Genomic DNA, 24,022 nt, shown 5'->3' with positions numbered 1-24,022 from the left:
ATCAAGAATGCTTTGTTCAAACAAGGTAATGACAAGAGTCCAGGCCCTGATAGATATACAATATGGTTTTTTAAGGCTGCTTGAGAGATAGTTAAAGTTGATTTTGTTGTTACAGTGAGGTATTTCTTCAATACTTCTTTTTTGCTACTTGCATTCAATGCAACTGCTATTGTGCTTGTGCCTAAGTCCCCTGGTGCTTGTATGGCTAAAGAGTTCAGGCATATTTATTGTTGTTTTGTGGTGTACAAAACTATTACTAGAATTCTAATTTTTAGATTATCAGTTTATTTCCCTAGGATGATTTCTCTCAATCAGTATGTTTTTATTCATGAGAAGTATTTTTGATAATACTCTCTTAGCTCAGGAGATAGTCAGGGGTTATTCTAGGAAATCACTTTTACCTAGATGTACCATTAAAGTTGACTTGTAAAAGGTTTTTGACTCAGTTGATTGGAATTTCATGTGAGTGTTCTTGAAGCTATGGATATGCCAGAGGTGTTTTGTGGTTGAATTAAGGCTTGTGTTACTTCTTCAAGGTTCTCTGTATCCTTAATGGCACCTTGGTGGGGGTTTTTTAAGGGTGATAGAGGGGTAAGATAGGGAGACCCTCTTTTCCCTTACCTTTTTATCTTAGTGATGAATGTCCTATCTAGATTGCTTGATGTGGCTGCTCAGAGTGGGATTTCCAGATTTCATCCTAAGTGCAGGAGACTTCCTCTTATTCATTTGTGTTTTGCATATGATTTACTTATATTCTGTCATGGCTATGCTGACTCAATCATTGGGGTGTTGAGTGTTCTTGCACTTTTACAAGATGTCTGGGTTGAAACTCAATGTGAATAAAACTGATTTTTTGCTTGTAGCCTTAATGATAGTGAGCTTGATGTTATTTAAAGATGTAATTGGGTTTCGTAGAGGGATTTTGCCCATGTGGTCAAGGAATGTTCTTAGTTATGAGGGACAATTGCATTTGATTAAGACTGTTTTATTTAGTATTTCCAACTACTGGTGTAGAGAAGTTTTGCTTCCTAAAAGGGTTATTAGGAAGGTTGAGCAAGTGTGCATGAGGTTTTTTTTTGGAATAGCAATGATGTCCCTAAACAGGGTGCTCGGGTTAGTTGGCAACATGTGTGTTTTTTAAGGTTGAAGGGGATCTGGGGGTTAAAAGTTTGTCATGTTAGAGCAAAACTTGTAGTTTTATGCTTATTAAAAGTATTTTTGGTTGGTGAAGGCTCCTTGTGGATTGCATGGGTAAAAGAATATACATTTAAGGGTGTGAACTATTGGCATGTGGAGTGTAAACCACATTATAGTTGGACTTTAAGGAAATTATTGAATTTGATAGCCAAGGCAATAGAGTTGTTTGGTGTTGATGTTAATTGAGCGGTGATAAGCAACATATGGATTTGGGATAGGTAAGAGATGAAAAGTCTCGTGTGCAATGGCATAGACTGCTTTGGTTTCCTCTCCATGTCCCTAAACACTCAATTATTACTTGGATGATAATTTTGGATAGATTGCCAACAAAAGATAGGCTTGTTCGTATGGGGATAGTTACAGATGGTATGTGTGTTTTGTGTGGTGTTGGCACTAAGACTAGGAATCATCTCTTTATGAAGTGTTCCTTTGCATGTCATATTTTATAATACCCCAAATCTCAGGTCTGTGACTTTATTGAAAATATTTAAAATTTGAGGATTTAGTTGAATAAATGATAAAGGATAAGAAATGATTTGGAATTGGTATTTAAGACCAATTAGTAACAATGAATGAATAAAGAGGGTATTTTGGTCCTTTAAGGGGAAATGAATTTAAATTCATTTCCTTATTAGGGATTTAAGAAGGGGAAAAGGGGAAAGATAAAACAAACAAAATTATCTCTTCTTATTCTTATTCTTCTCGTGTTCACGTGCTCTCCCCATAGCCAATGTACGTTTTCTTTGAGTTAGTTTATTCTTTAGTTTATGGACAAGTTTTGAAACCTTAAGTATTATAGAGGCTTAAGGAAAGTTCAATGATGCTTAAAACTAAGTAATTAGTGAAATATTTGAGATTGAAGGAAGTGGGTTTTTGAATGATATGTTGGTATATGAGTTTTTATTGATGTTTACTAGTATATTTGACTTGTCAAAGATGTAAATAAGAGATTAGAAGAATTGGATGTGATTAAAAACATGTTAGAAAAGTGGTATGATTCTTGGTTTAAGATGTTATTTGGAGATTTTAGATGTTCTAAGAAGCTCAATAAAGGAAAATTAGTTGGGATAAGTAAAGAAAAGTTTAATAGTATTGTTGGAGGTAAAAATAAGGGAATTTGACCAAATTTAGGTAAAAATTGAGCTGAAAATGAAAAATCTGGGTAAGGATATCGGTACTGAAAGAATACCGATATTATTGGTTTAAATTTGGGAAAATCAAATTAACAATATCGATACTGATGCAATTAGTATCGATATTGATGTGGGTATCGATACTATGAGGAAGGTGTCGATACCATAGATTCCAGAATGTATAAATGGTATCGATACTGCAAGGGAGTATCGGTATCATAATAGAGAAGTATTGATACCATAGCAGAGGTACTGATACTATTGAGTCTGAAAAATTAAAATATGACGAATTTTGATAGAATTTGAATATATAATATTACTTTTAAGTATTATTGAAAGTATAAATGTTAGAAAGTATACTAACATTGGTATAAATGTGTACTTAATGGATACTTGTATAGATCATAATCAAGCTTCTGAGTCAAGCAATAAAAAGGGCAAAGATAAAGTTTTTGAATAGCCGGACATCCTCAAAGCATACTAACGAGGCATACCAGGTGGGTGCGTTTATTATGTACATTAAGTGTTATAGTTGCATTTGGTTAAATGCATATGTTGCATTGTTATATCAGTACTATGTGTACTATAGGCACTAAATGTGCAACCCACAGAATTCATCATATGTTGATGAACAACCGTATAAGCACTAAGTGTGCAACCCACAGAATTCATCATATGTTGAAGAACAACCGTATATGCATTAAGTGTGCAACCCACGGAATCATCATATGTTGATGAACAACCGAATAGGTACTAAGTGTACAACCCACGTAATTCATCATATGTTGATGAACAACCGTATAGGCACTAAGTGTGCAACCTACGTAATTCATCATTTGTTGATGAATAACCATATTGGCACTACGTGTGCACCCCAGAGAACTTATAATGTTATGAAAACAAATATATTTTGATATATATGATACACTTATGTTTTATTTAAGGCATTTAGGTGTAACTCAGGTACCATGTATTTTCATTCATCATATACTGGGTAAACAAATGATAAATTAGAAAATATTGATTGAAAGGAATGATGGGCATACTAAAGATATTTATCATGTTATTTGATTGAAGATTGGTTCGCCAAGCTTATTTGATGTATTGATTTGAATTATACGATTTTCATTTGTATTTTGATAATTTGGAATATGATTATAATTAAGTATAATTCATTTTGTATTACTATGCCTCACTAAAGTAAATACTTAACGTGTGTTGGTTTCACACGTAGATAAAAGTCGAGATTAGAAGTAAAGAGTACCGAGCAACTCTAAGCATCGACTGCAATATCAGTAAGACATCCTATGATGAAATTTTTGACTTAGTTTAGTGGAATGTACTTATGAATGTCTTATTAGTTTTATTTTAATATTTTTAGAGACTGGTTTGTAATAGATTAACTGGATCGTTTTATATTGATTTTAATATTTTAGAGACTGATTTTACTAAGTATAATTGCATGTTTTTGGTATTAACTCAACTTAACCTTAAAATAATCAAAACATATATGTGATAATAATGATGTTTTGTCTGCTAACTTTTTGAATAACTCTAATTATTTAAAGGTAGATGAACCCTAAATTTGGGACCAATGGGTTAAATGGGTATATATCAAAATCAGCAATCAAGCTGGGGAATATTTTTTAATAATAAATCAGATAACTTGTGGTAAAGATTAAGACATAACTGTTTTTGTTTTGTTTTTGTTTTAATAATGTTGGAGTTCTAGGTGAGTGAGACATTCAGATATTACTATGAACTTTCTGAATAGTGTCATATATTAACTGTTGCTTTACTCACTTTCACTTTAAAATTATCTTTATTAATATTAAAACAAATGGTTTAATTTCTTTCAATCCTTTTGATTTTTTGAACTTTTAAAATTCAGTCCCTCTTCTTTGACTTGCAAGAATTTAGCTTTCTAACTATCCGATTTGAAAATTAAGTAATAATTTCATTTAAATTGAATATGTGGGATGTAATATTCAAAGGAATTAACTTCCATTAATTAAAAGTTGAGAAACTAAATTTTAAAAGTCGGAAGAAGTAAAGGGACTAGTTTCGTCTCTGGTTTTCCCCCCACCGCGTTTTCCAGAAACTGCCACGAATCAGCTCCCTCTACTCCTCTTCAACACGCTTCGATCTTCAACGAAAACGGTACAGACTTGTCCTTCGGTCTTCACTCTTAAACCCTCCCCAACAAATATATATACACTCCCAAAGAGCCGCCATTTTCATTATCCAAAGCTCAGCTTGAAAGCTTTCAAGAACAACCCTTTTCAGCAAACAATCAGAGGGACCATTTAGCAAAAGAATTTTCAAGCTTTTCAATTGATGGTGAAGCCAACAAGCTGCCCTCAATCATCTTCAGCATCTCCAACGGATTATGTTGACATAAACAGCTGTAGTGGTAGTAGTAACAGTTCGAAATATAAGGGTGTTCGGAAAAGAAAATGGGGGAAATGGGTATCGGAGATTCGACTTCCCAATAGCCGCGAACGTATTTGGTTGGGGTCTTACGACTCGGCGGAGAAAGCTGCGAGGGCGTTCGACGCGGCTCTTTATTGTTTACGTGGCCGCGGTGCTAAGTTCAATTTCCCGAATAATCCGCCTGAGATCGTAAACGGGCAATCGCTTAGCCCACCGGAGATTCAGGTGGCGGCCGCTAGGTTCGCCGAAGAGACGGAACACAGTAATAATAATAACAATGTAGGGACAGAAGAGTATACGTCGTCTTCATCGGTGTCGGTGTCGGATGGGACAGCGACAACGCAAGTGGGAGGGAGTGGTCGCCATCATCATGGTGAAGAAATGATGGATTGGTCGTTTTTGAGCACGTTGGATAATACCAATTATCAAGTGATATCCGATTATGGCTTTTATTTGCCGCCCGGTGGTGATCAGTTCTATCTTCCTCCTCCTCCTCCTCCTCCGCCTGTCGATGACGGCGTCAATGATGATGGAAACGGTGGCGACGCTTTTTCACAGTCATCGTTTCTTTGGAACTTTCAAAGCTGCTCCAAATTAGAGTTGTTTTTAAAAGGAATAATCTTGATTTCGTCATTGTTTTCTGGGGTAATCATGATCATTTTGGTGAATTTTAGCTGCCAAAGGCACCGATTTTTCTCCAGATATACAGTGAGTAAGATGATGAGAGTTTTCCTTTTTGGGGGGCTGTGTTCATGCTTCCCGGGTTAATTGTATGACGTATACTCGTACTAACTCGTAAAAGTATCGAGCAAGAGCGTATAATCCAGTCCTGTAAACCATTTTTAAGCGTTTCTTGGCTGGAGATACGAAGGGTCAAGGTTATTTCTTGTTACTTAAATGATTAAATTCGAAATTAATATTTGTAATCCAAGCCATATGATTTAGTTAAATATTATAATTTTTTACCAAACTTTTATATAAATTTCTTTTGGAAAATAATTTTAAGGTAGATATGATTTTCATTATCTTAAATTAAAAAGTTTATCTACAATTTAGATATATTATTTAGGGATGAGATGAGTAGATATTTTCATCTTCTAATCTATCGAAGAGTTTTACTTAAATTTGAAGCAAACATATTTAACCGGTCAAGTTGTTCATCTTTAATCTCTCAAATTTTCCTAGGTTATAGGTTCTTAACTCGCTAGAAGCATTCCTCGTCCTTTCCTAGAGTCTCCCATTTTTCTATTCTCTACGTAAGATTAGAATTATAATTATATTTAGAATTTGTCAAAAATTAAAAGTTTTACTTGAATTTGATTTGTCTCGAGATTAGATTAAAATTAGAGCTGGACATAAGTAAGATCGACTCGATTTTTTGGCTGACCCGAAAATTATATCCTTCACTTGCCACTTTATATGGTTCTAATTTAAAGAGATTTCACCCGACTTAAAATCTACTCGATTTTTAGATGAAATTTTGCACTTGACTTGACTCAACTCAACACAAATGTTTATATTTTTTTCATTTTTATTAGGAAAATGGAGATCTAGTTGAGAAGAATATATATAGAAATATATATTATTATTATTATCTTTAAATATATGAGGGATCATTATACTATAATAATCAAATTAGGTCGTATTGAAAATTTTACACCTTAAACTTAAACTCAACTCGACTTAATTCGACATAATTCTTAAAAAAAATATATCTAACCCGATCTAAACTCAAAATTTTAAATAATAATTACATAACCTTATAATATCGTATCATATTAAAATTTATGGAATCTAAATTTTATACATACCTGATCTCCAATTTCAACACGTGCTCAAAACCCATATTCATTATCCAAATCTTTTATAATAAAAAGAAATTAAAATCCATCAATTAGCATACAACTACAACGTGCCGCTATTGAGATAAGTGTGTATGACATGATCACAAATGGTAAAAAGAAATTAGTATCTAATGATTTTATATTATTAAATTAATATTTTATATAATTATTTTTTTATTTTAACAAAATAATATATTAAATTTAAAAAATATGTTAAATCATATCGAGTGGGAGTTAAATTTTCAATTAAGTATGCAATTGGAGAGTGGCTATGCAAGAAGGCATAAGCTTGCTACTTTGCCATATCTGATATCTAGGACCATAGGCACAGTGTCTCCACCAATGATCCACTCTGGGCCCAAACATTTAGCAGATTATCGTCCATAATTAACATGATAATTTTACTCTAATTTGATGAATTTTGATTTGATTAAATTTTATAAAATTATTATTTTTTAAAATTTAAGTTTGGAGATAAGTTTTACAGAAGATGATGTGAGATCAGGTTTAAAGTGAAAATATAGGATAAAATTATATTTTTCTTATATATAAGTAGAGATAATTGTTGTAATATCTCGTTATTTTTTTAATTTATTCCTTGTGTATTGAACAAAATAAAATTAATTTTAAGTAAGGTGAAACTTTCATATGCCCATGTAATGTCATATGTCGGGTGAGAGCTATAATACTTGGCTTCTAGATATAATTTGATAAATTTAATGATTATTTTGTGTCTTTTGAAAATGTAGTGATTAAAAAGATTATTTCAATATAATTTAGTTACCTTTAGTGTACTTTACCCAGAATAAAAAAGACAAAAGAAGTGGGCAGGGCAAGAAGCCCAGTGCATAGCTTACAACTCACAAGTCTCAGTTCAATCTTCTCAAAGTCCAGATCGGCGATCTCTAAAAAGATTTCTACTGTTCAATTCCCATTTCTTTACTGTTCAATTCCCATTTCTTTAGCTCGTCTCATTGTTTTCCAGTCACGGCTGGATTTCAGGGCAAAATGACGGAAGAGGAGAGACGGTGCATCGTAACCGGCGGCAGAGGCTTCGCCGCTCGTCATTTGGTCGAAATGTTAATCAGATACGGCATGTTCTCTGTTCGAATCGCTGACTTGCCTTCCAAAATTGACCTCGAATCGCACGAGGAGAACGGTCTCCTCGGCGAAGCTTTACGCTCCGGTCGTGCTGACTACGTTTCGGCTGATCTTCGCCACAAAGCTCAAGTACTCAAAGGTATTGAAAAATCTCATTTATTTTCAGTCGATTTATCAGTAATAGTCAATTTTAACTCTCCTTTTTTTTCTTTTTAAATGTAGCTTTGGAAGGAGTGGAGGTTGTTTTCCATATGGCGGCTCCAAATTCGTCGATTAATAATTTTTCGCTTCATCATTCGGTTAATGTTCTAGGTATGATATATATAGTTTTAGTGTTTCGGAATTTATTTGAGATTTATTTGGTTTGTTTTTTGTTTTTTTTTCTACAATTTGCAGGTACTAAAAATGTTATTGAGGCTTGCATTCAACTTAAAGTGAAAAGGCTTATTTATACGAGCTCCCCGAGTGTTGTTTTCGACGGGGTTCACGGAATCTTTAATGGGAATGAATCTTTGCCTTATCCAGCTAATGTACTAATTTCAATCTATTTGCCTTTCTTTAAGTTGGATTTGACTTATGTTTTCTATTCCTTGCAAGTTGCAATTGATTCACTTTTTTTTTTCAAGCATAATGATTCATACTCAGCTACAAAGGCCGAGGGAGAGTCACTGGTCATGAAATCAAATGGGATTGACGGGCTTCTAACTTGTTGCATACGTCCGAGTAGTATTTTTGGCCCTGGGGATAGGTTGTTGGTTCCATCATTGGTTGCGGCAGCCCGGGCAGGGAAATCCAAGGTGGTTATGTTACTTTCGATCTTCATTTTCTTCATTAGAGTGTGTCTCTGTTTGATTATTTGTTTTCTTATTCATTTAACTGATTAGTTCATAATTGGTGATGGAAACAATGTATATGATTTCACTTATGTTGAAAATGTGGCTCATGCTCATATTTGCGCTGAACGAACTTTAGCTTCTGGAGGAGAAGTTGCTGAAAAAGCTGCCGGGCAGGTACTCTTCTAATCACCTCCAGACTTTTTACTGTAATTGCTATCAAATGGAGATGAGGTTTCAGTGTTTCAAGATGTAGTATATTTTCAAATAGATCGGTTTAAGTGTTTTGTTGCTAAAGTCAACTCCTTGATAGTGGTTATATGATAATTTGGCAGGCATATTTTATCACCAATATGGAGCCAATCAAGTTTTGGGAGTTTGTTTCTCGAATACTTGAAGGTCTTGGCTATCAGAGGTAATCTGAGATCCAATTACATTCTACTCGTTTTTTAGTCTTTGTTCTGCTGATTTACTACTCTATTTCCTCCAAACCACATCATAATCTGTATTCTTTCTTCTTCCATTTTGATTATATAGATTAGCTTCATTTTTTTCAAAAAAGTTAACGGGCGACATAATGTTGATGTTGTCGCTTTGTAACAGCAAGTTGTAAGTTAACAATATCCGGACAAGTGTGATTCTTTCTCATCCTACCCTTCAAATCCTACAAAATTGTGGATAAGCCAAAAGACTGCTTATTAGAATGTATATTGTTTGTGATTATTGGATTCTGCCTTATATTTATTTTGAGGCTGTGCACTAAGGCACTTTTCTTGGATTATGTGTATTCTTAATCTGTTTCCGTGTACTATATTAATTTCCAAATCCATTTGCCTTTGGTGAAAATTTAGGAAATAAAAATGGTTTTGTAACCACTAATACCTAGGATATTCCTTTTTTCTGGACTGCTGTACTTTTCAGGCCAAAAATAAAGATTCCTGCCATTGTTATAATGCCAATTGCACATCTGGTGGAGTGGACATATCGGCTATTAGGCCCGTATGGCATGAAGGTTCCACAATTGACACCTTCAAGAGTTAGACTTCTATCTTGCAGCAGATCTTTTGATTGTTCAAAAGCAAAGGATCGGATTGGCTATACACCAATTGTCTCACTTGAGGTTCTATCATGTTTCAGCCCCTCTTGTGTTTAATTGCATCTTTTTTTCCTCTTTAGGTTTAATTACTTTTAAGACTTGGAACTGATAAATTGATATGTATTGGACAATATACAATGAAACCATGTTCAATTTGCTACTAGGTTTATCATTACTTCTAAACTTACCAGTTAAGTAAGTTGTTCCATCATGGTGGTAGTGATCCTTGTATTTGACCAGGCTCATTCCTCTACTCTTGAAGTACAGCGTATTGCATCAGATGCAAATGTGGTTATAAACTGGAAGTATTGGACAACATAGACTTATTAGTGCCTTTTATTGCCTGTACAATGATTGATGTTTATTTATGACAGTGATTTAATAATGTTGCAGGATGGTCTACAGAAGACAATTGAGTCATTCTCACACTTGAGAGCTGAAAATCAACCCAAGAGAGAGGGGCCATCTAAAGTTTCAGTCTATCTTGGACGGGGAAAGGGTATATTTATTTCTTCATGCTTCTTTTTTGATGTCATACTCTTCCTCCACAACAAGGCGATTGTTCACATTTCTGTTGTTTTGTTGCAAGTCCATGTTGTTTTTCTGCTCTTTTCTTTCTAGTATTTTGGAGGGTCAAAATCAAATTGTTTTATGGGTTAGGATTTAAGACTTCGTATGCAGCTATCCTGTAATCTTGGACTATGAAATAGATTTTGATGAGTTGAAGGCTAAAAGGCAGTTGGGCTACTGTAGAAAGGGCTGTGAATCTTGTAATCAAGCTTTAGATATGTTATTCAACTGATGTAGTAGTTTGACTGTTACACTGATAATGATGATATAGTTCGACTGATAAACTGATAATGATGATAATCTATGTTAAAAATTTATAATGCAATTGATATATTTATTCAGCGCACGTGCATGTTTTACATTACTTAACCATCTGTGTTTTATTTTTGCAGTTGCTGACACACTACTTTGGAAGAATAAAAGGCAGACACTGACTGTGCTATTAGCATCGGTTGCAATTTACTACTACTTCATTGCTTCGGGTGCTACCATTATCACCGCAGTTTCAAAGCTTCTCTTGTTGTCACTATTTTTCTTGTTCATCCATGGCAGTCTACCAAATAGAATGTATGAATACCAAAACAACTTTGCTTAAAACGGAAAGATTATCATAATCTTGGTCTTAAAATAAAAAATGTAGGCACTTTTCTTGATTTTATGTTTTCTGGGAGCTATTTATTTATGGGAAGGCTAAACAAGCAAAATTTCCTAATTCTGATCTCAATAACTGCTTAACATAAATGGCATTTTCTGATGGTGCAGATTGGGATATACAGTAGAGAAAATTCCGGCATCAAATTTCCACTTATCAGAAGAGAAATCAAGAAACATTGTAATGTTGATGGTTTCATCCTGGAATTGTGCTGTTAATGCTTTGAAATCCCTTTGCAAGGGGAAGGATTGGATACTGTTCCTCAAGGTATTATCATTTTCTGAGTTTGCTTCTTATTTGTGTGCTTTCAAATACGTTAGATGTCTAGTCCCATGTACCTCCCTGTTTCCTAAACTTAAATACTATAAATTGATTGCACCTCATGAAAAGCTGTGTAAGACAATCCAACCTCTGGACTTCATCTCTTATGTTTCATGTTCATAGTCTTTTAGATGCTGAATGATTGATCACTAAACTTGAACTGGGTCCTCAATTCCTTGCCTTGAAGATCAGTAAGTAGGTACACAATAGGTTCACTCTGTTAAACATGTGCTCATGCGTAAACTATCGACCTTCCTTTTCTCTTCCATTTCTCTGCCAGTCATTGGCCTGTTATGCCTCAATTACTAGACTTAATCTACGTGTGCTTATTGGGGTGTATAGAAATGTTGTTCATTGTGAAATTCCAACACTCTTAATGTGAAATTATGGTGGCTGTAATCATTTGGCATTATTTTTTTTCTTTGCAATGAAACAGGTGGTTTTTTCTTTATTGCTTCTTAGCTTCCTTGGGGCCGTATCATTTCAGACTATTTTTGTCATAGGTTTGCCCTCTCCCTCTTTCTCTCTCTCTTGCATGCTCACACGCACACACCTGAAAATACACTGTAGGCATGTGCAACTGCAAACAGATATCAACAAAAGGTATTTGTATCGTTGGACACGGAAGAAATATTTATTATTACTCCAGGCAGCAAATGTTGTTGCCTGTCCTGCATAAAATAACCTGAAATTTCAGCTCCGGACAAAGCATTGTCATATGCTTATTTCCTTCTATAAGCTCATTCTTTATAATTTTCGGACTGCAACCGAAAACGTATGATTGCAGGACTTCCGGTTGCCTTTATAGCTTTCTATGTATACGACAAAAAGGAGCAAGAAATTGATTCTTTTGTTCTAGAAGCCTTCTCCTTGGGGTGCAAATTGAAATCTGGTATTTCCAGGAAAATAGTGTCCTCCAAGAAGAATGACTGATGGCATACTGCTCTATATTTTCTTTAACATGATGGGTGGAACTGCGATCAACCATTTCAAGCTCTTTTTCGAGGATTTTAAGCATATGGACGTGTATTGTTACTTGTATTTTAGCCATTTCACCATTCATTTTGAAATCCCTTCGTATATTTAGATTTGATTCACTTGTATGTAGTCCTTGGGAATGTTTGATACTTTTCCTCTTTGGATTGTATACTGAGGTTTTTGTTTGATTTGGTGAATAAAAGTAGGACTTAGATGATGTGTTTTTTCTTTAAATTTATTTATCAAAACCTTTTTTTGATTGTTGTATATATTTTAAATAGTCTAGGGTGATTATCTCTGGGGAAAATAAATTGAATAATCTTCTATTTAACCACTTGATGGGTTCTAAAATTGTATATATTAAAAGCTGACTAAATCAATCAACTTGATCATCTCTGGGCAAAGCAGATTTGGTAGCTTCACCAAAATCCTTAACGAGCATCACAGCTATCATTGTCTTTCCTACACCTGTATCCAACGCTTCTACAATGTTTCTTCTCTGCAGCCTCATACACCTACAATTGATATCTACAGAACACAAAACTGAAGACAAAAAAACTCAGAATGACACTAAACAATAACCGAACTAGAGAGAGAGAGAGAGAGAAACAAACTCTCTACGATTTAAGTCCTTAGGCGTTGAAGATGAAGAAGGGTCTTCCATAGCAGCATCAGTGTCATCTAAAACCATCATATCCGGTGGGTCTGCTGTGTTCTCTCACTGAAACTTCTTTTCAAAGGGTTACCCTGTTCCTCCTTCGCAGAATGCATGTAGGCTGTGAGATATTTAACGAGAGAAACAGACTAAACATTCACTGAATGGGAATGATAAGAGAAAAACACGCAATATATGTGTTGAATGGGACTCCAGCAAGGACATGGATTCTATAAAATACACTGTTATTGGAGTTTTCTAAATAACTTATTTGGTCATTTTCATGGAGAAAAAGGCCTTGAAAACTATGAACTAAGATTAAAACAAATTAAGCTTTTTTAGTATGGTAAAAGTGATTTCTTAGTTTATCTATAGACTTAGTGAAACTCTAAAACAGTAGCATTGCTGAGTCTGCTGGGAAACTGACGGAGGGAGAGTGTAAAAGACGGCCCAATGTTTGTTGAATGTTGAATATCATTTTAACCCCTCTAAGAGTGTAAAAAACTATTTTAATCCCTTCAAAATTTATACTCTATATTATAATGTAATAATAAGATTACATTTTGACCCTTCTAAAAACTGTCACAAGCTTATGTTACATGGTGATTCTGCATTAGCTACCGAAGGAGGAGGCAATTTGATCCGATTTCTCCAACCACGACGATGTAGATCTTGTTTTCCCTCGCTGCAATCCTTGTTTGTAAACAACTCAATTGTTATCGTCGGTTTCATTCGGCACTACATAAACAAATGTTGCAACAAAATCATCCTGAAACCCCTGAACAGAGTCCAGGATCTTGACTGCATCGCCCATGCACGGCCTCCACTTCGGCTGGTGGCTCAACCATTTGTAAGCCAATGCAGCCACCTTATTGGAAAATTGTCCCTCCAGTCTAGCATTTATTAGCCGATCAAGCTTCTTAGGGTCCCTTAACAATGGCCTTGTCCATTCAACGAGGCTCTACTCTCGATTCTCCACTGGGACGGCTTTTGTCTACTGCTCGTTTTTCTGCTAATAACTCTTACAGAATCACTCTGAAACAAAGATATCGATGTCTAAGTATATAACTCAAATTATTTTGATTCGATTCGATTTTATCAAATACTCATCCATAATAATAAATTCAATGCATCCCCTTTTTTCAATAAAAGAAATACAGGGCGAAAGTGATGGGTCATTGTTGTACGGTGGCAATAACTTTGGGAGAGAACAAGGCCCGCAATGGAAGTGTTGATTAATATGACAAGTGAATACCCCACGTCCACCCTGCTGTTGATCATGCCCTTGTTTAGCTGTGGCGAAACCTTCCCCAATTAAAACACAATGTATTGGTGGACGGTGGTTATGGGTGAAGTAGATGAAAAAAAAGTTATCGTCTGTAACTAAGCTAGTCAGTCAATAATTCAAGTCAGTGGTGGCAGAGTTTGGTGAACCGGTCACCCTCGTTACCCGATAAAGCACAAACCAACCCAACCAAACCAAACCAACCCAATTTCCCCTTTATTTCTCCTACTCTATATTTACCACATCTCTTCTCAATGTTTCTCCCACCATCTAAAGATTCATTTATCAAAAATGTTTTTCACTTCGATCAATTTAAACATTATAAAATCTTTTTTATGAATTATAAAAAAACAAATTTTATATTTAAATGATGGATAGAAACTAAGTCGAGTGGAGCTTTCATAAATTCAAATCGAGTCAATTGATGGATAGAAAGGTGTTATCTTATGTCAGATTTAAGTAGGTTAAAAATTCGATTGGACCAAACTCATGACGATCTCTATATAAATATTATATCAAAATTTTTAAATAAACAAATTATAATATATGAAACAAATCTAAAACTTATATATAATACTTAAATTAATAAAAATGAAAAAAAAAATTTGAATCTCTAATAACTTTTATAAAATTACTAAATATTTAAAAGAAAATACATATTTTTAATTTTCAATGATGTGATATAATTCTAGTTTAAGAAAAATAATGATTTTGTATGTAGTGTTTTCTTATTAGAAAGGTCCTTTACTTTGGACCACACAAAATATAAACTTATTCAATTAAAAGTTGAAAAGCATATTAAGAATATTTTAAATATTATTATATGATTGTTTAATATTAAATAATAAAATAAATACCATCAAATTACGAAAAAATATAAATTATATTTATTCCACTGTCCGTATTCATAATCATTGAATTTTCCTCCAAGAAATTTGAGCTTTCGTATAATAGAGTCAAAACCAACACACCTCCCTGCTTCTTTACCCCTTTTCATGGCCTAGCTTTGAAAATTGAAACCCTTATTTTCTCCACCAGTCGACCGTCATGGCTCCCGCTTTTCTCAGTATCGTCTCCTTATACGGAATCTATCTCCGCCGTTGCCTCACGGCCTCCGGCCTCACTTCAAAATCCATCGACATCGACGACGACACCACCATCCACTTATGGTCCCCAAAACCCGACCAACAACAACAAAAACCCGCCTTGCTTTTGCTCCACGGGTTCGGTCCCAGCGCTATCTGGCAATGGCGTCGACAGGTCCAGTTCTGCGCCTCCTACTTCGACGTCTACGTCCCCGACTTGGTCTTCTTCGGCGGTTCCACGACGAAGTCCAACGAGAGGTCCGAGGTTTTCCAAGCTGTTTCGATGGCTAAGTTGATGGAGAAGCTTCGAGTGAAGAAGTATCACGTCATGGGGACGAGCTACGGCGGGTTCGTGGCGTACCATATGGCGAAACTGTGGCCGGACACGGTGGAGAAAGTGGTGATCGCCAGCTCCGGTGTCAACATGCGGAAGGCGGACAACACGGCGTTGCTTGAGAGAGCTAACGTGGAGAATATCGAAGAGATCATGCTGCCGGAGACGGCTACTCAGATAAGGACTTTAAGTCGTTTGGCTGTTTCATGGCGTTTCAACATGGTTCCCGATTTTTTCTGGAACGACATCGTCAACGTAAGTATCTTTCATAATCTGACCTTTTAATAGTTACTTTTTATCTTTTGTCTCATAAAATTGTATACTTTTATTTTAACCTCCCAATACTAAATGACTTGAGATAACTTTACTTCAAATTTAAGGGTCTAATTGATATAATTATTTGACACCAGAAAATTCTAAGACTAAAAACATAAGAATAAATTAACTATGTTTAAATGATTATTTTGATTTCTAAATTTTAAAAGATACAAAATGATCACTAAATTATCAAATTGTTACAAAACGATAACTACAATTTTATAATTAATGTAAAAGTTTGATAAATTTAATGATTATTTTGTGATTGTTAGATAAAACTTAATGGTCATTTTATAATAGTTCGATAAATTTAATGATTATTTGTAACTTTAGAAAGTTTAGTGGCCAAAATACTATTTAAGCATGGTTCAATGACCTTGGTGTACTATATCCATTAGAGTCACTAATACGTGCTTAAATGATCATTAAATTTATCAAACTATTATAAAAATGATCATCGTTACGTTATAATGTGTAAAAACTTTAATAAATTTAATAATTATTTTATAATAGTTTCATTAAAATTTAATGATTATTTTATAATTTTTAAAAATTCATGGATGAAATCAATCAATTGAGCTTAATTCAACAAGCTAGAATATACTTCATCCAAAAATATTAATACCAGCTGAACTGGTATTCAATTGGGTTATTTGTTAACCAAAGTGGGTGTGAAATTAATTGCTTGGAAGCTGGCAGATATGAATGCTATTATTTTAGGGTTTGATAGCGATGATTTCCTAACTGTAACGCAATCTTTAATTCGATCAACTGTGCTAGATTTGATTTGTGCATATAAAGAACGTGGGCCATTTTGGCAAATATTATATTTCCTGTTCCTTTTTTCCTCCTCCTATTTTGTGGGGTCTGTTAAGGGTAATAATGTCTGTCAATTACAAGGACAACAAGTGCTGTCATGTTCCTTCTTCCACGTATACTTAATTTCATGCAAAATGCAGCAATTATACTCAGATAACAGACAAGAGAAGTTGGAACTTTTGAAGGGAGTCACCCTTGCGGCCGCCGACGAGTCCTTCAAGCTGACTCCACTTCAACAGGTATAGATACTCTATGGTGTTCCAGTTTTTCGTTTTATTCGACGTATTTGTGCTTGATATATAAATATAATATCAATAGTTTAACATTCCCTCTTTCGGTGTCGATTAGAACGTGCTGATAGTTTGGGGAGATAAAGACCAGATTTTTCCATTGAAATTGGCTCATGAACTCAAAGAGTAAGCTCATTACTTCCTTTACATGGTCTCACTCGTTATATTTTCAACAGTTTTAACAGTGTAAAATTTCTAGATTTTATATGATCTTAGATTATTGAACGAGTAAAAAAATAAACGATTAAGATAAATGATAAAAAATAAATATTTTATTCAAAAAATATTTATTATTTATTTGATTGACTTAACTGGGAAATGTCAGGCTCCTAGGGAAGAAGACAAGACTGGAAATAATAGAAAACACAGCTCATGTGCCCCAGATCGAGGACTCGTCACAGTTCAACAAAATCATCAAAAACTTCCTATGTGGGTGATCATCAAGTCAACTCCCATTAATATTGTAAATTTCTATGCGAGGTTCTGATACTATAATTCAAGGAAACCTTTTTATCTCCAGATTCCAAGTTTGATAATAGCATGCCATTTCAAGAATTATTAGATTTACTCCACGTGTTTAAGGATTAAGTGATTGATTAATCGTAGGTTGAGTAGGCTGATTTTCTCAATTTCATGCTATTAACGTGCATGCACGAATTCCAGTTACTTTGGTGGTAAATAAATTGTTATTTCTTTAAGTTTCGAGTTTAAACTTAAAAAGAATGAACATTTACTGTCAAATGATTAATAATTATCTTTAAACATACACTAATTTGTACTTACCTTAAATAAATTTATATACTTGTTAAAATTACAAACTATACATGCTCACTTAAAGTAAATATTCTCCTCTAATAATGATGTTATCTCATTTTTTCAATTACCTATGCTTAGCCGAAATACAAAAGCCTTTCTTTTCAAGTCTCCCTTTTGCTCTATTTCAGGCCCAGCCATATCAGAGCAAATAAAAAACCCAACCTTTTACACCATCAACGAACCTAAACAATAAAAACCCACACCACTTAATTGTTAAGATAATGAAATTATTGACATCATATAATAAAATATTTATGATTTAATCAATGTTTTCCTTCCTATAATCTTTTTAGGGTTATTTTTTTCAGAGAAAATAACTTCAGTGACCGAAAATACCTTATAATATACTATTTTAACCAACTTTTTTTGGATTTGCCAAAATGACCAACAAATTCGTAATGCGAACTCCAATTTCGCAACCCAGTTTCCAAATTCGCAACGCGAATCTGTAAATCGCGACGCGAATTTGTAAATCACAACACATAAGTCAAATTCGCAACACAGAAATCAAATTCGCAATGCGAAAGTCAAATTCATAACGCGAACTCCAATTTTGCAACGTGAATAGTAAAAATCGCAACGTGAATAGTAAAAGCGCAATATGAATAGTATAATCGCAACGAATCTATATGTAAATTATCTCTTATCATCCATCTATAATAATTTGTTGAAAAAATATATAAATAATTTTTATAAAAAATATTCGTACACGTGAAAAAATTTATATGTAAATGAGCAACAAATCTATTTCATTTGTCAATCTTTATTACAAATTATTCTAAATTCAATTAATTAAAGTTTGAAATTTGAAAGAATCCTTAACTCAGACTAAAGAAATACATTTAAAAAATTAAATTTTGAATTATATTAAGAAAAAGCTGATTCCTGTACACATGTAGATAAGTTTTATTTTCCTCTTAAAATCCCAGTCTAGAAGCAGAGAGTTACCATTTGAAATTCACAATAAGATTTTGCGATTTTCTAAATTCGCGTTGCGATTTTTCAATTCACGTTACGATTTTTACTATTCACGTTGCGATTTTTACTATTCACACTACGATTTTGGAAACTGAGTTACGCAATTGGAGTTCGCGTTGCGTTTTTGTTGGTCATTTTGGCAAATCCAAAAAAAGTTGGTTAAAATCGTATATTATAAGACATTTTCGACCACTGAAGTTGTTTTCTTTTTTTTCATGTGGCTGAATTTTTATTTATTAATAAGAGAGAACATATGATTTTACGTTAAGAGTGTTGATTTAAGAATATATATTAATTAAAATAATTTTAATTAAAAATTAAGAGCGTTGATTTAAGAACATTAATTTTATATAAAAAAATAATTTTTAGATGAATTTAAAAAAATTAATTAAAATTATAATATATATTGTGTAAATAAATTTTATAATATATATTAATTGTAAAATTTTAGTGGTGCCCACCTAAAAGATTCACTTATTCCTTTGATCTGACCACCTTTGAAATATGTAGTTGAGCAAATTCACGCAGTTGCTGTTCTGTTTGCTGTCCATTTTGGTGGAACTGTCACGTGGAGTTTCGTGGGTCTAAAGGAACAACTATCAATGGCCTTTCCACCAAAAAAAATTGTAATTTTCGGTGGACCCATAAGGAAAAACATCTTTCTTGAATTTCGGAAGATATAAGAAAAATTGTCATAATGAGTTTACGTTTAATATTATTATCAAAAGTCACTATAAAACCTCTAAATTAATGTTTTTTATTTCACTTTTGCCCTTTCAAAATACAAATTGCTCTAATTCACTGTGTTCTTAACATCCCCAGCATATTTTTTCTCCCTCGGATCAAATAAAAATCTCATTTTTTTTACACACAAAAGAATTTCAAAAGAGAAAATTTGAAAAGAAAAACCCTAGCTTTCCTTGTCGGTAATTTGAATCACTTGATGCTTACATGCATGTTCTCTTCCTCGTAATTTCGGATACGTTTCCTTTTCTTTGCATTTTGGACTCTCTATTCTCGAAGTTTCTGGGTTGAGCTCGTTAAATTTTACCCTTTTTGAATTCTCTCAATAAATTCAAATGCTGGTTTCTTGTAAGGGAGCTATTTTGAAGTATTTCACTTTTTGTTTTGGTTTGCATATGATGAATGTATAATTAGCTTTGCTTCGTTTTTGATTTTGAAACTTTTACTATGATTATTATTCTTTTAATCGAATAGTATTTTTAGTTGCTGATTGTTTTCTTTGGTTTTCTTAAATGGATCATGTTGAATTCTAATTGGATCATCATTTTTTTTCCTTTGCTGGTGCATTTTTTTCGAATTGGGTGGTAAACTTGATCACCCAATTTGCTCAGTTCAGGGAAGAGAAAGTTAAAGGTCTCTGAACTGGGCAATTAGCTGACTTCCAATGTATGCCGAATAATTGGTTTTTTTTCATGGATTTAGATGGAGGGTCTCCTCATATTTTTCCAATGGAGAACTTTGTTTCTAGTGGTTTGGGAGTTCATTTGTTTTCGCTGTTTAGTTCGTTTGTTGACAGCTCTTTGTACCATTCCAAACAATTGTATGTGCCTGGTAGTCTTGCGTTTCCAGAAGCTTTTAGTTGCATGTCAAAGTTTACAGGGGCTGTTCTGTTTTGGTTCTCTACCATGTCAACTTCGAGGCTGAGTAGGGACATATCATCTGGTAACCAGCGTGGTGGTTGCAAGTCTTCAGCTCTGGTTAAACACATTGCTTCTTGTAAGAACAATATTCCTGGGTTTTGCTTCTCTTCGGATTCAAGAGGCTTATCAGCCACTCCACTATTTATTGGTAAAATTTCGAGTTATGCAATGACAAACTTCTTTGGAGAAGCAGAAGCACTTCAACACATTCCTTTGCTGTCCTTAGCTGCTGCTCTGATTCCACCATTAGACAACTTGTAACATTTTTTTATCTCACTAATTACATTGTGTTTGTCTAGTGACATGGTTTCTCATTGATTAAGGTATCTGATGTCATGTGATCAGATCTTCAGAGGCACTAGCCGTTCCTCTTGATAACGCAGAAGTTAAAATGCCAGAATACATAGACAGAAGGCCTTGTGAAGTTGGTCAAGAATGTGGCAGTCTATCTTTTCTAGATTTGAACTGGAGACGACATGCTGTAGAATCCAAAACCGGCATTGAGTTCCCAACAATCTTGGATAACATATCAGAAATGCAATATAATTCCAGTTTAGCTTCCGAGGTAAAACATCTGGGACATTACTGTATCAATCATCTGCAATATGCCATTTACTTCCCGCAGTTGCATAGATGCCTTATAGGTGCCTTTATTGAAAATTTAAACTAATTGATTTTTGAAGCTTTTCATTGTTAGCCGTGGGATTTATATTGCAAAACATTATTTGTTCAAACATGAATGTCACAATGGGAACATGCTTTGGTTTTTAACATTATCTGTTTTTTTTTTACGTGTTGGCAGTTCTGGGTTCTTTATGCAATAACTCGAGCTATGTCTCTATGCTTATAGGTGCTTGTTGGTACTGGATCAAGAACCATGAAGATAATCAAAATTAAGTCTCTGAAGGTGTATGCATTTGGTTTTTGTAAGTACTTGTGGATTTTGCTTCATTCCTCCTACCTTGTGTTATTAATTATGTGCTTTTCCATGTGCTTCAACAACTCTGCTTGATTTTCCGTTTCCTCTTACAGATATTCATCCGCACTCCATTTGCCAGAAATTGGGTGCAAAGTATGCTTCTATACCCGTGGGTGAACTGAACAAAAACAATTATTTTTATCAGGATCTTCTGAGGTATTTAAGAATTTTCATATTACACAATACCAATCAAGGCTTCGTCAAAGACTTGGAACATTCATAGGCTTTTTTAATGTCTTTTCTTTGTCTATTTTCTTACGGTTTTATTCGAGTGTTCAGGGAAGATATTGGTATGACAGTTAGGCTAGTGGTAAACTGCAATGGAATGAAAGTAAATACAGTTAGAGAGTAAGTTCTTTTTCCCCCATTTCTTTCACCTTCAAACTTTTGCGAACTTGATAGTCTAATTGCATGCCCCCTTTATATGATTCTACCTGTGTATATTGCAGCGCATTTGAAAAATCTCTTCGAGCGCGTTTAGTAAAGGTAAACAATTTAAGTCTGTACAATTTTTTTTTCTCTTCACCCGTCTTCCTCCTTTTATTTGCTTTTCTAGATCTGCTGGACTTCTAACAAATTTCTTGACTTCAACCAGACAAATCCCAACACAGATTATCGTTGCCTCAGTACATTCGGTTCCTACTTCACTCATGATATTTCATTGCCTGCTGTAATTCCCCGTCATCTTTCATCTGTCTTGTTTCTATTCGATCTAATGTAGCAGCAAGTTAACAATATCGGGTATTGCAGGGAACAATAATAGACTTCCAAAGGACAGCTGATGGACAACTAATCACCAAAAGTAAGTTTCTTTCTTGTTTAATAGAAGATCGGTATTTTGTTTTCGGAAAATATTGCACGAATTATACATCCCTCTTGCAGTTGGAGGTGACCAGATTGGAGCTGTCCATAGCAAGGATTTATGCAGTAAGTAAAAGCCCTTTGTCCCGACGTTCCTCAACACTTTAAAGGGTAGGGATTCTAATATCGGCTGTATGCCAGGGGCTTTCTTCGACATGTACATCGGAGATTTCCCGGTGTCTGAGCAATCAAAAGAAGACATTGGCCGAAACATCGCAAGCATCATGAGGAGATGCTGAAGTGGCTTGTTTCCCATCACCATTTTTTTCCAGTTTTTAAACGAGCAAAATGGCGCTACCGGATTCAAGGAACTCGAGGATGTTTATACTGTACTGTCGAGGGGTTTGGCTGATGAACAAAAACAAGAGGGAGAATCAGGAAAACTCAATGCAAAACATTGCAATTGTTTTTGTTAGGATAGTTTTAAACACACATTCTTTGTAGATTTGTTATAATCATCAGTTGAAATAGATGCCCCCTTAACACTATATGCTGTCATCTTCATCCTTTTTTATTACACGAAGGTAATCACATTTCTAGTTCTGTTACAGTTTATTACCGTTGGCGTGGCACATGTAATATTATTCTTTTCAGTGATGTATTATGTGTCATATTATTATCTTAGATGACGTGACACGTGTTATATTTAGTAAACATATAAATTTATAGAATTAAATTCAATTTAAAATTTAATTTGATTGTAAAGTTATTTTTTTTTAAATTGTTCAATCTGAATTTAAATAGATCAACATATAAATTTATTCAAATTTGAAAGGTTTAATGATGTTTTGACTTTTAAATTTATGTTTTTAAAATATTTTAATTCTTGAAATGCTTTCTTTTCAAATTTGAAGGCTAAAGTTATATCAATTCAAAATGAACATAATTTAAAACAATTAGAGTTTAATATTACATAAACCTAACTCAAAAATAAGTAGAACCTAAAATAATTCATAATCAATATGATTTAAAAAAATCGACTCAAATCATAAACGCTCCATATAAAAATATAATTTAATTTGAGATCATAATTTAATCTTGGATAAAGTATATAAATGGTCACCGACTATAGCGCGTTGCTTTGTTGAGTCGTTGATTATTGAAAGTTACAAATTGGTCTCCAATTATAAGATGTTTTATTGAGTCCACGACTATTCAAAGTTATCAAATAGTCATTGGACTATTCAAATGTTCCAAATTCTCTTTTTTTTTGTTAAAAAACTTAGCGGTCGTCTGAGCTGTACGTAAACTTGCTCATTATGATATGATAAAATATGATCCAAGAATCATTTGAGTTGTATTTTATAGATCGAGTTTTGTTTACATTATGACATCGAGCTAGTGTTTGAAACATTACGTTGTCTCGACGGTGTTTGAAAGAAACGACGATATAAGTAGACATCTTTAAAATATAATTTTTTAATATCTCAGTCAACAAGTTAACGTTCAAGTCAAACTGTCGTTAATTTTTTAATGGAGAACAATGAGTTTGAACATATAATAGTTGAATGATCATTTTGTAACCTTTAATAATTAGAAGACTCAAGAAAGTAACATTCTGTAATCAAATGACCATTTATGTATTATACCTTTTAATCTAATATAATTTGATGTAACATAGTAAAAATATAACCAGATCACTGACACGGCCACGAGTCAAAATCGAAAGGGGCTTTTTGAGTCGAGATGAAGTGAGTGAGGAGTCCGGGTCACATGCTTCCGGTGGTTACGTCACACTTTTAATTTAATCTCCTTTTCTTCTTGCCAAACCAATTTACCA

At 33.9% G+C, this 24,022-nt stretch overlaps 4 protein-coding genes across 4 annotated transcripts; all 4 read left to right on the top strand.

Annotated features, from left to right (window-relative positions):
* The first annotated feature begins 4,554 nt into the window (after nucleotides 1-4,554).
* LOC120182238 (ethylene-responsive transcription factor ERF017-like) lies at nucleotides 4,555-5,546 on the top strand. Its single transcript, XM_039187239.1, has one exon. It carries the CDS (start codon nucleotides 4,668-4,670, stop codon nucleotides 5,529-5,531), a length of 864 nt encoding a protein of 287 aa, XP_039043170.1. The 5' UTR covers nucleotides 4,555-4,667; the 3' UTR covers nucleotides 5,532-5,546.
* A 1,875-nt stretch (nucleotides 5,547-7,421) lies between these two features.
* LOC120182269 (3beta-hydroxysteroid-dehydrogenase/decarboxylase-like) lies at nucleotides 7,422-12,297 on the top strand. The gene is made up of 13 exons (XM_039187261.1): nucleotides 7,422-7,847; nucleotides 7,931-8,020; nucleotides 8,105-8,238; nucleotides 8,335-8,505; nucleotides 8,593-8,718; nucleotides 8,877-8,956; nucleotides 9,463-9,661; nucleotides 10,031-10,136; nucleotides 10,600-10,774; nucleotides 10,970-11,126; nucleotides 11,617-11,683; nucleotides 11,968-12,122; nucleotides 12,196-12,297. The coding sequence occupies exons 1-12, from the start codon at nucleotides 7,616-7,618 to the stop codon at nucleotides 12,111-12,113; spliced, it is 1,683 nt and encodes a 560-aa protein (XP_039043192.1). The 5' UTR covers nucleotides 7,422-7,615; the 3' UTR covers nucleotides 12,114-12,122; nucleotides 12,196-12,297.
* Nucleotides 12,298-15,046: 2,749 nt separating this feature from the next.
* Nucleotides 15,047-17,573, top strand: LOC120182271 (2-hydroxy-6-oxononadienedioate/2-hydroxy-6-oxononatrienedioate hydrolase 1). Its single transcript, XM_039187264.1, has 4 exons — nucleotides 15,047-15,772; nucleotides 16,795-16,893; nucleotides 17,003-17,070; nucleotides 17,270-17,573. The coding sequence occupies exons 1-4, from the start codon at nucleotides 15,146-15,148 to the stop codon at nucleotides 17,379-17,381; spliced, it is 906 nt and encodes a 301-aa protein (XP_039043195.1). The 5' UTR covers nucleotides 15,047-15,145; the 3' UTR covers nucleotides 17,382-17,573.
* Nucleotides 17,574-20,030: 2,457 nt separating this feature from the next.
* LOC120182270 (fatty-acid-binding protein 2-like) lies at nucleotides 20,031-22,703 on the top strand. Its single transcript, XM_039187262.1, has 10 exons — nucleotides 20,031-20,659; nucleotides 20,748-20,967; nucleotides 21,253-21,328; nucleotides 21,435-21,537; nucleotides 21,661-21,729; nucleotides 21,831-21,867; nucleotides 21,977-22,051; nucleotides 22,132-22,183; nucleotides 22,264-22,308; nucleotides 22,384-22,703. The coding sequence occupies exons 1-10, from the start codon at nucleotides 20,151-20,153 to the stop codon at nucleotides 22,479-22,481; spliced, it is 1,284 nt and encodes a 427-aa protein (XP_039043193.1). The 5' UTR covers nucleotides 20,031-20,150; the 3' UTR covers nucleotides 22,482-22,703.
* The last annotated feature ends 1,319 nt before the right edge of the window (nucleotides 22,704-24,022 follow it).

This window comes from Hibiscus syriacus, unplaced genomic scaffold (genome assembly GCF_006381635.1).
Source record: "Hibiscus syriacus cultivar Baekdansim isolate YM2019G1 unplaced genomic scaffold, ASM638163v2 tig00112634_pilon, whole genome shotgun sequence".
NCBI classification, from domain to species: Eukaryota; Viridiplantae; Streptophyta; class Magnoliopsida; order Malvales; family Malvaceae; genus Hibiscus; species Hibiscus syriacus.
Note: the sequence above shows the minus strand (reverse complement) of the source record. Positions and strands in the feature narration are given on the sequence as shown.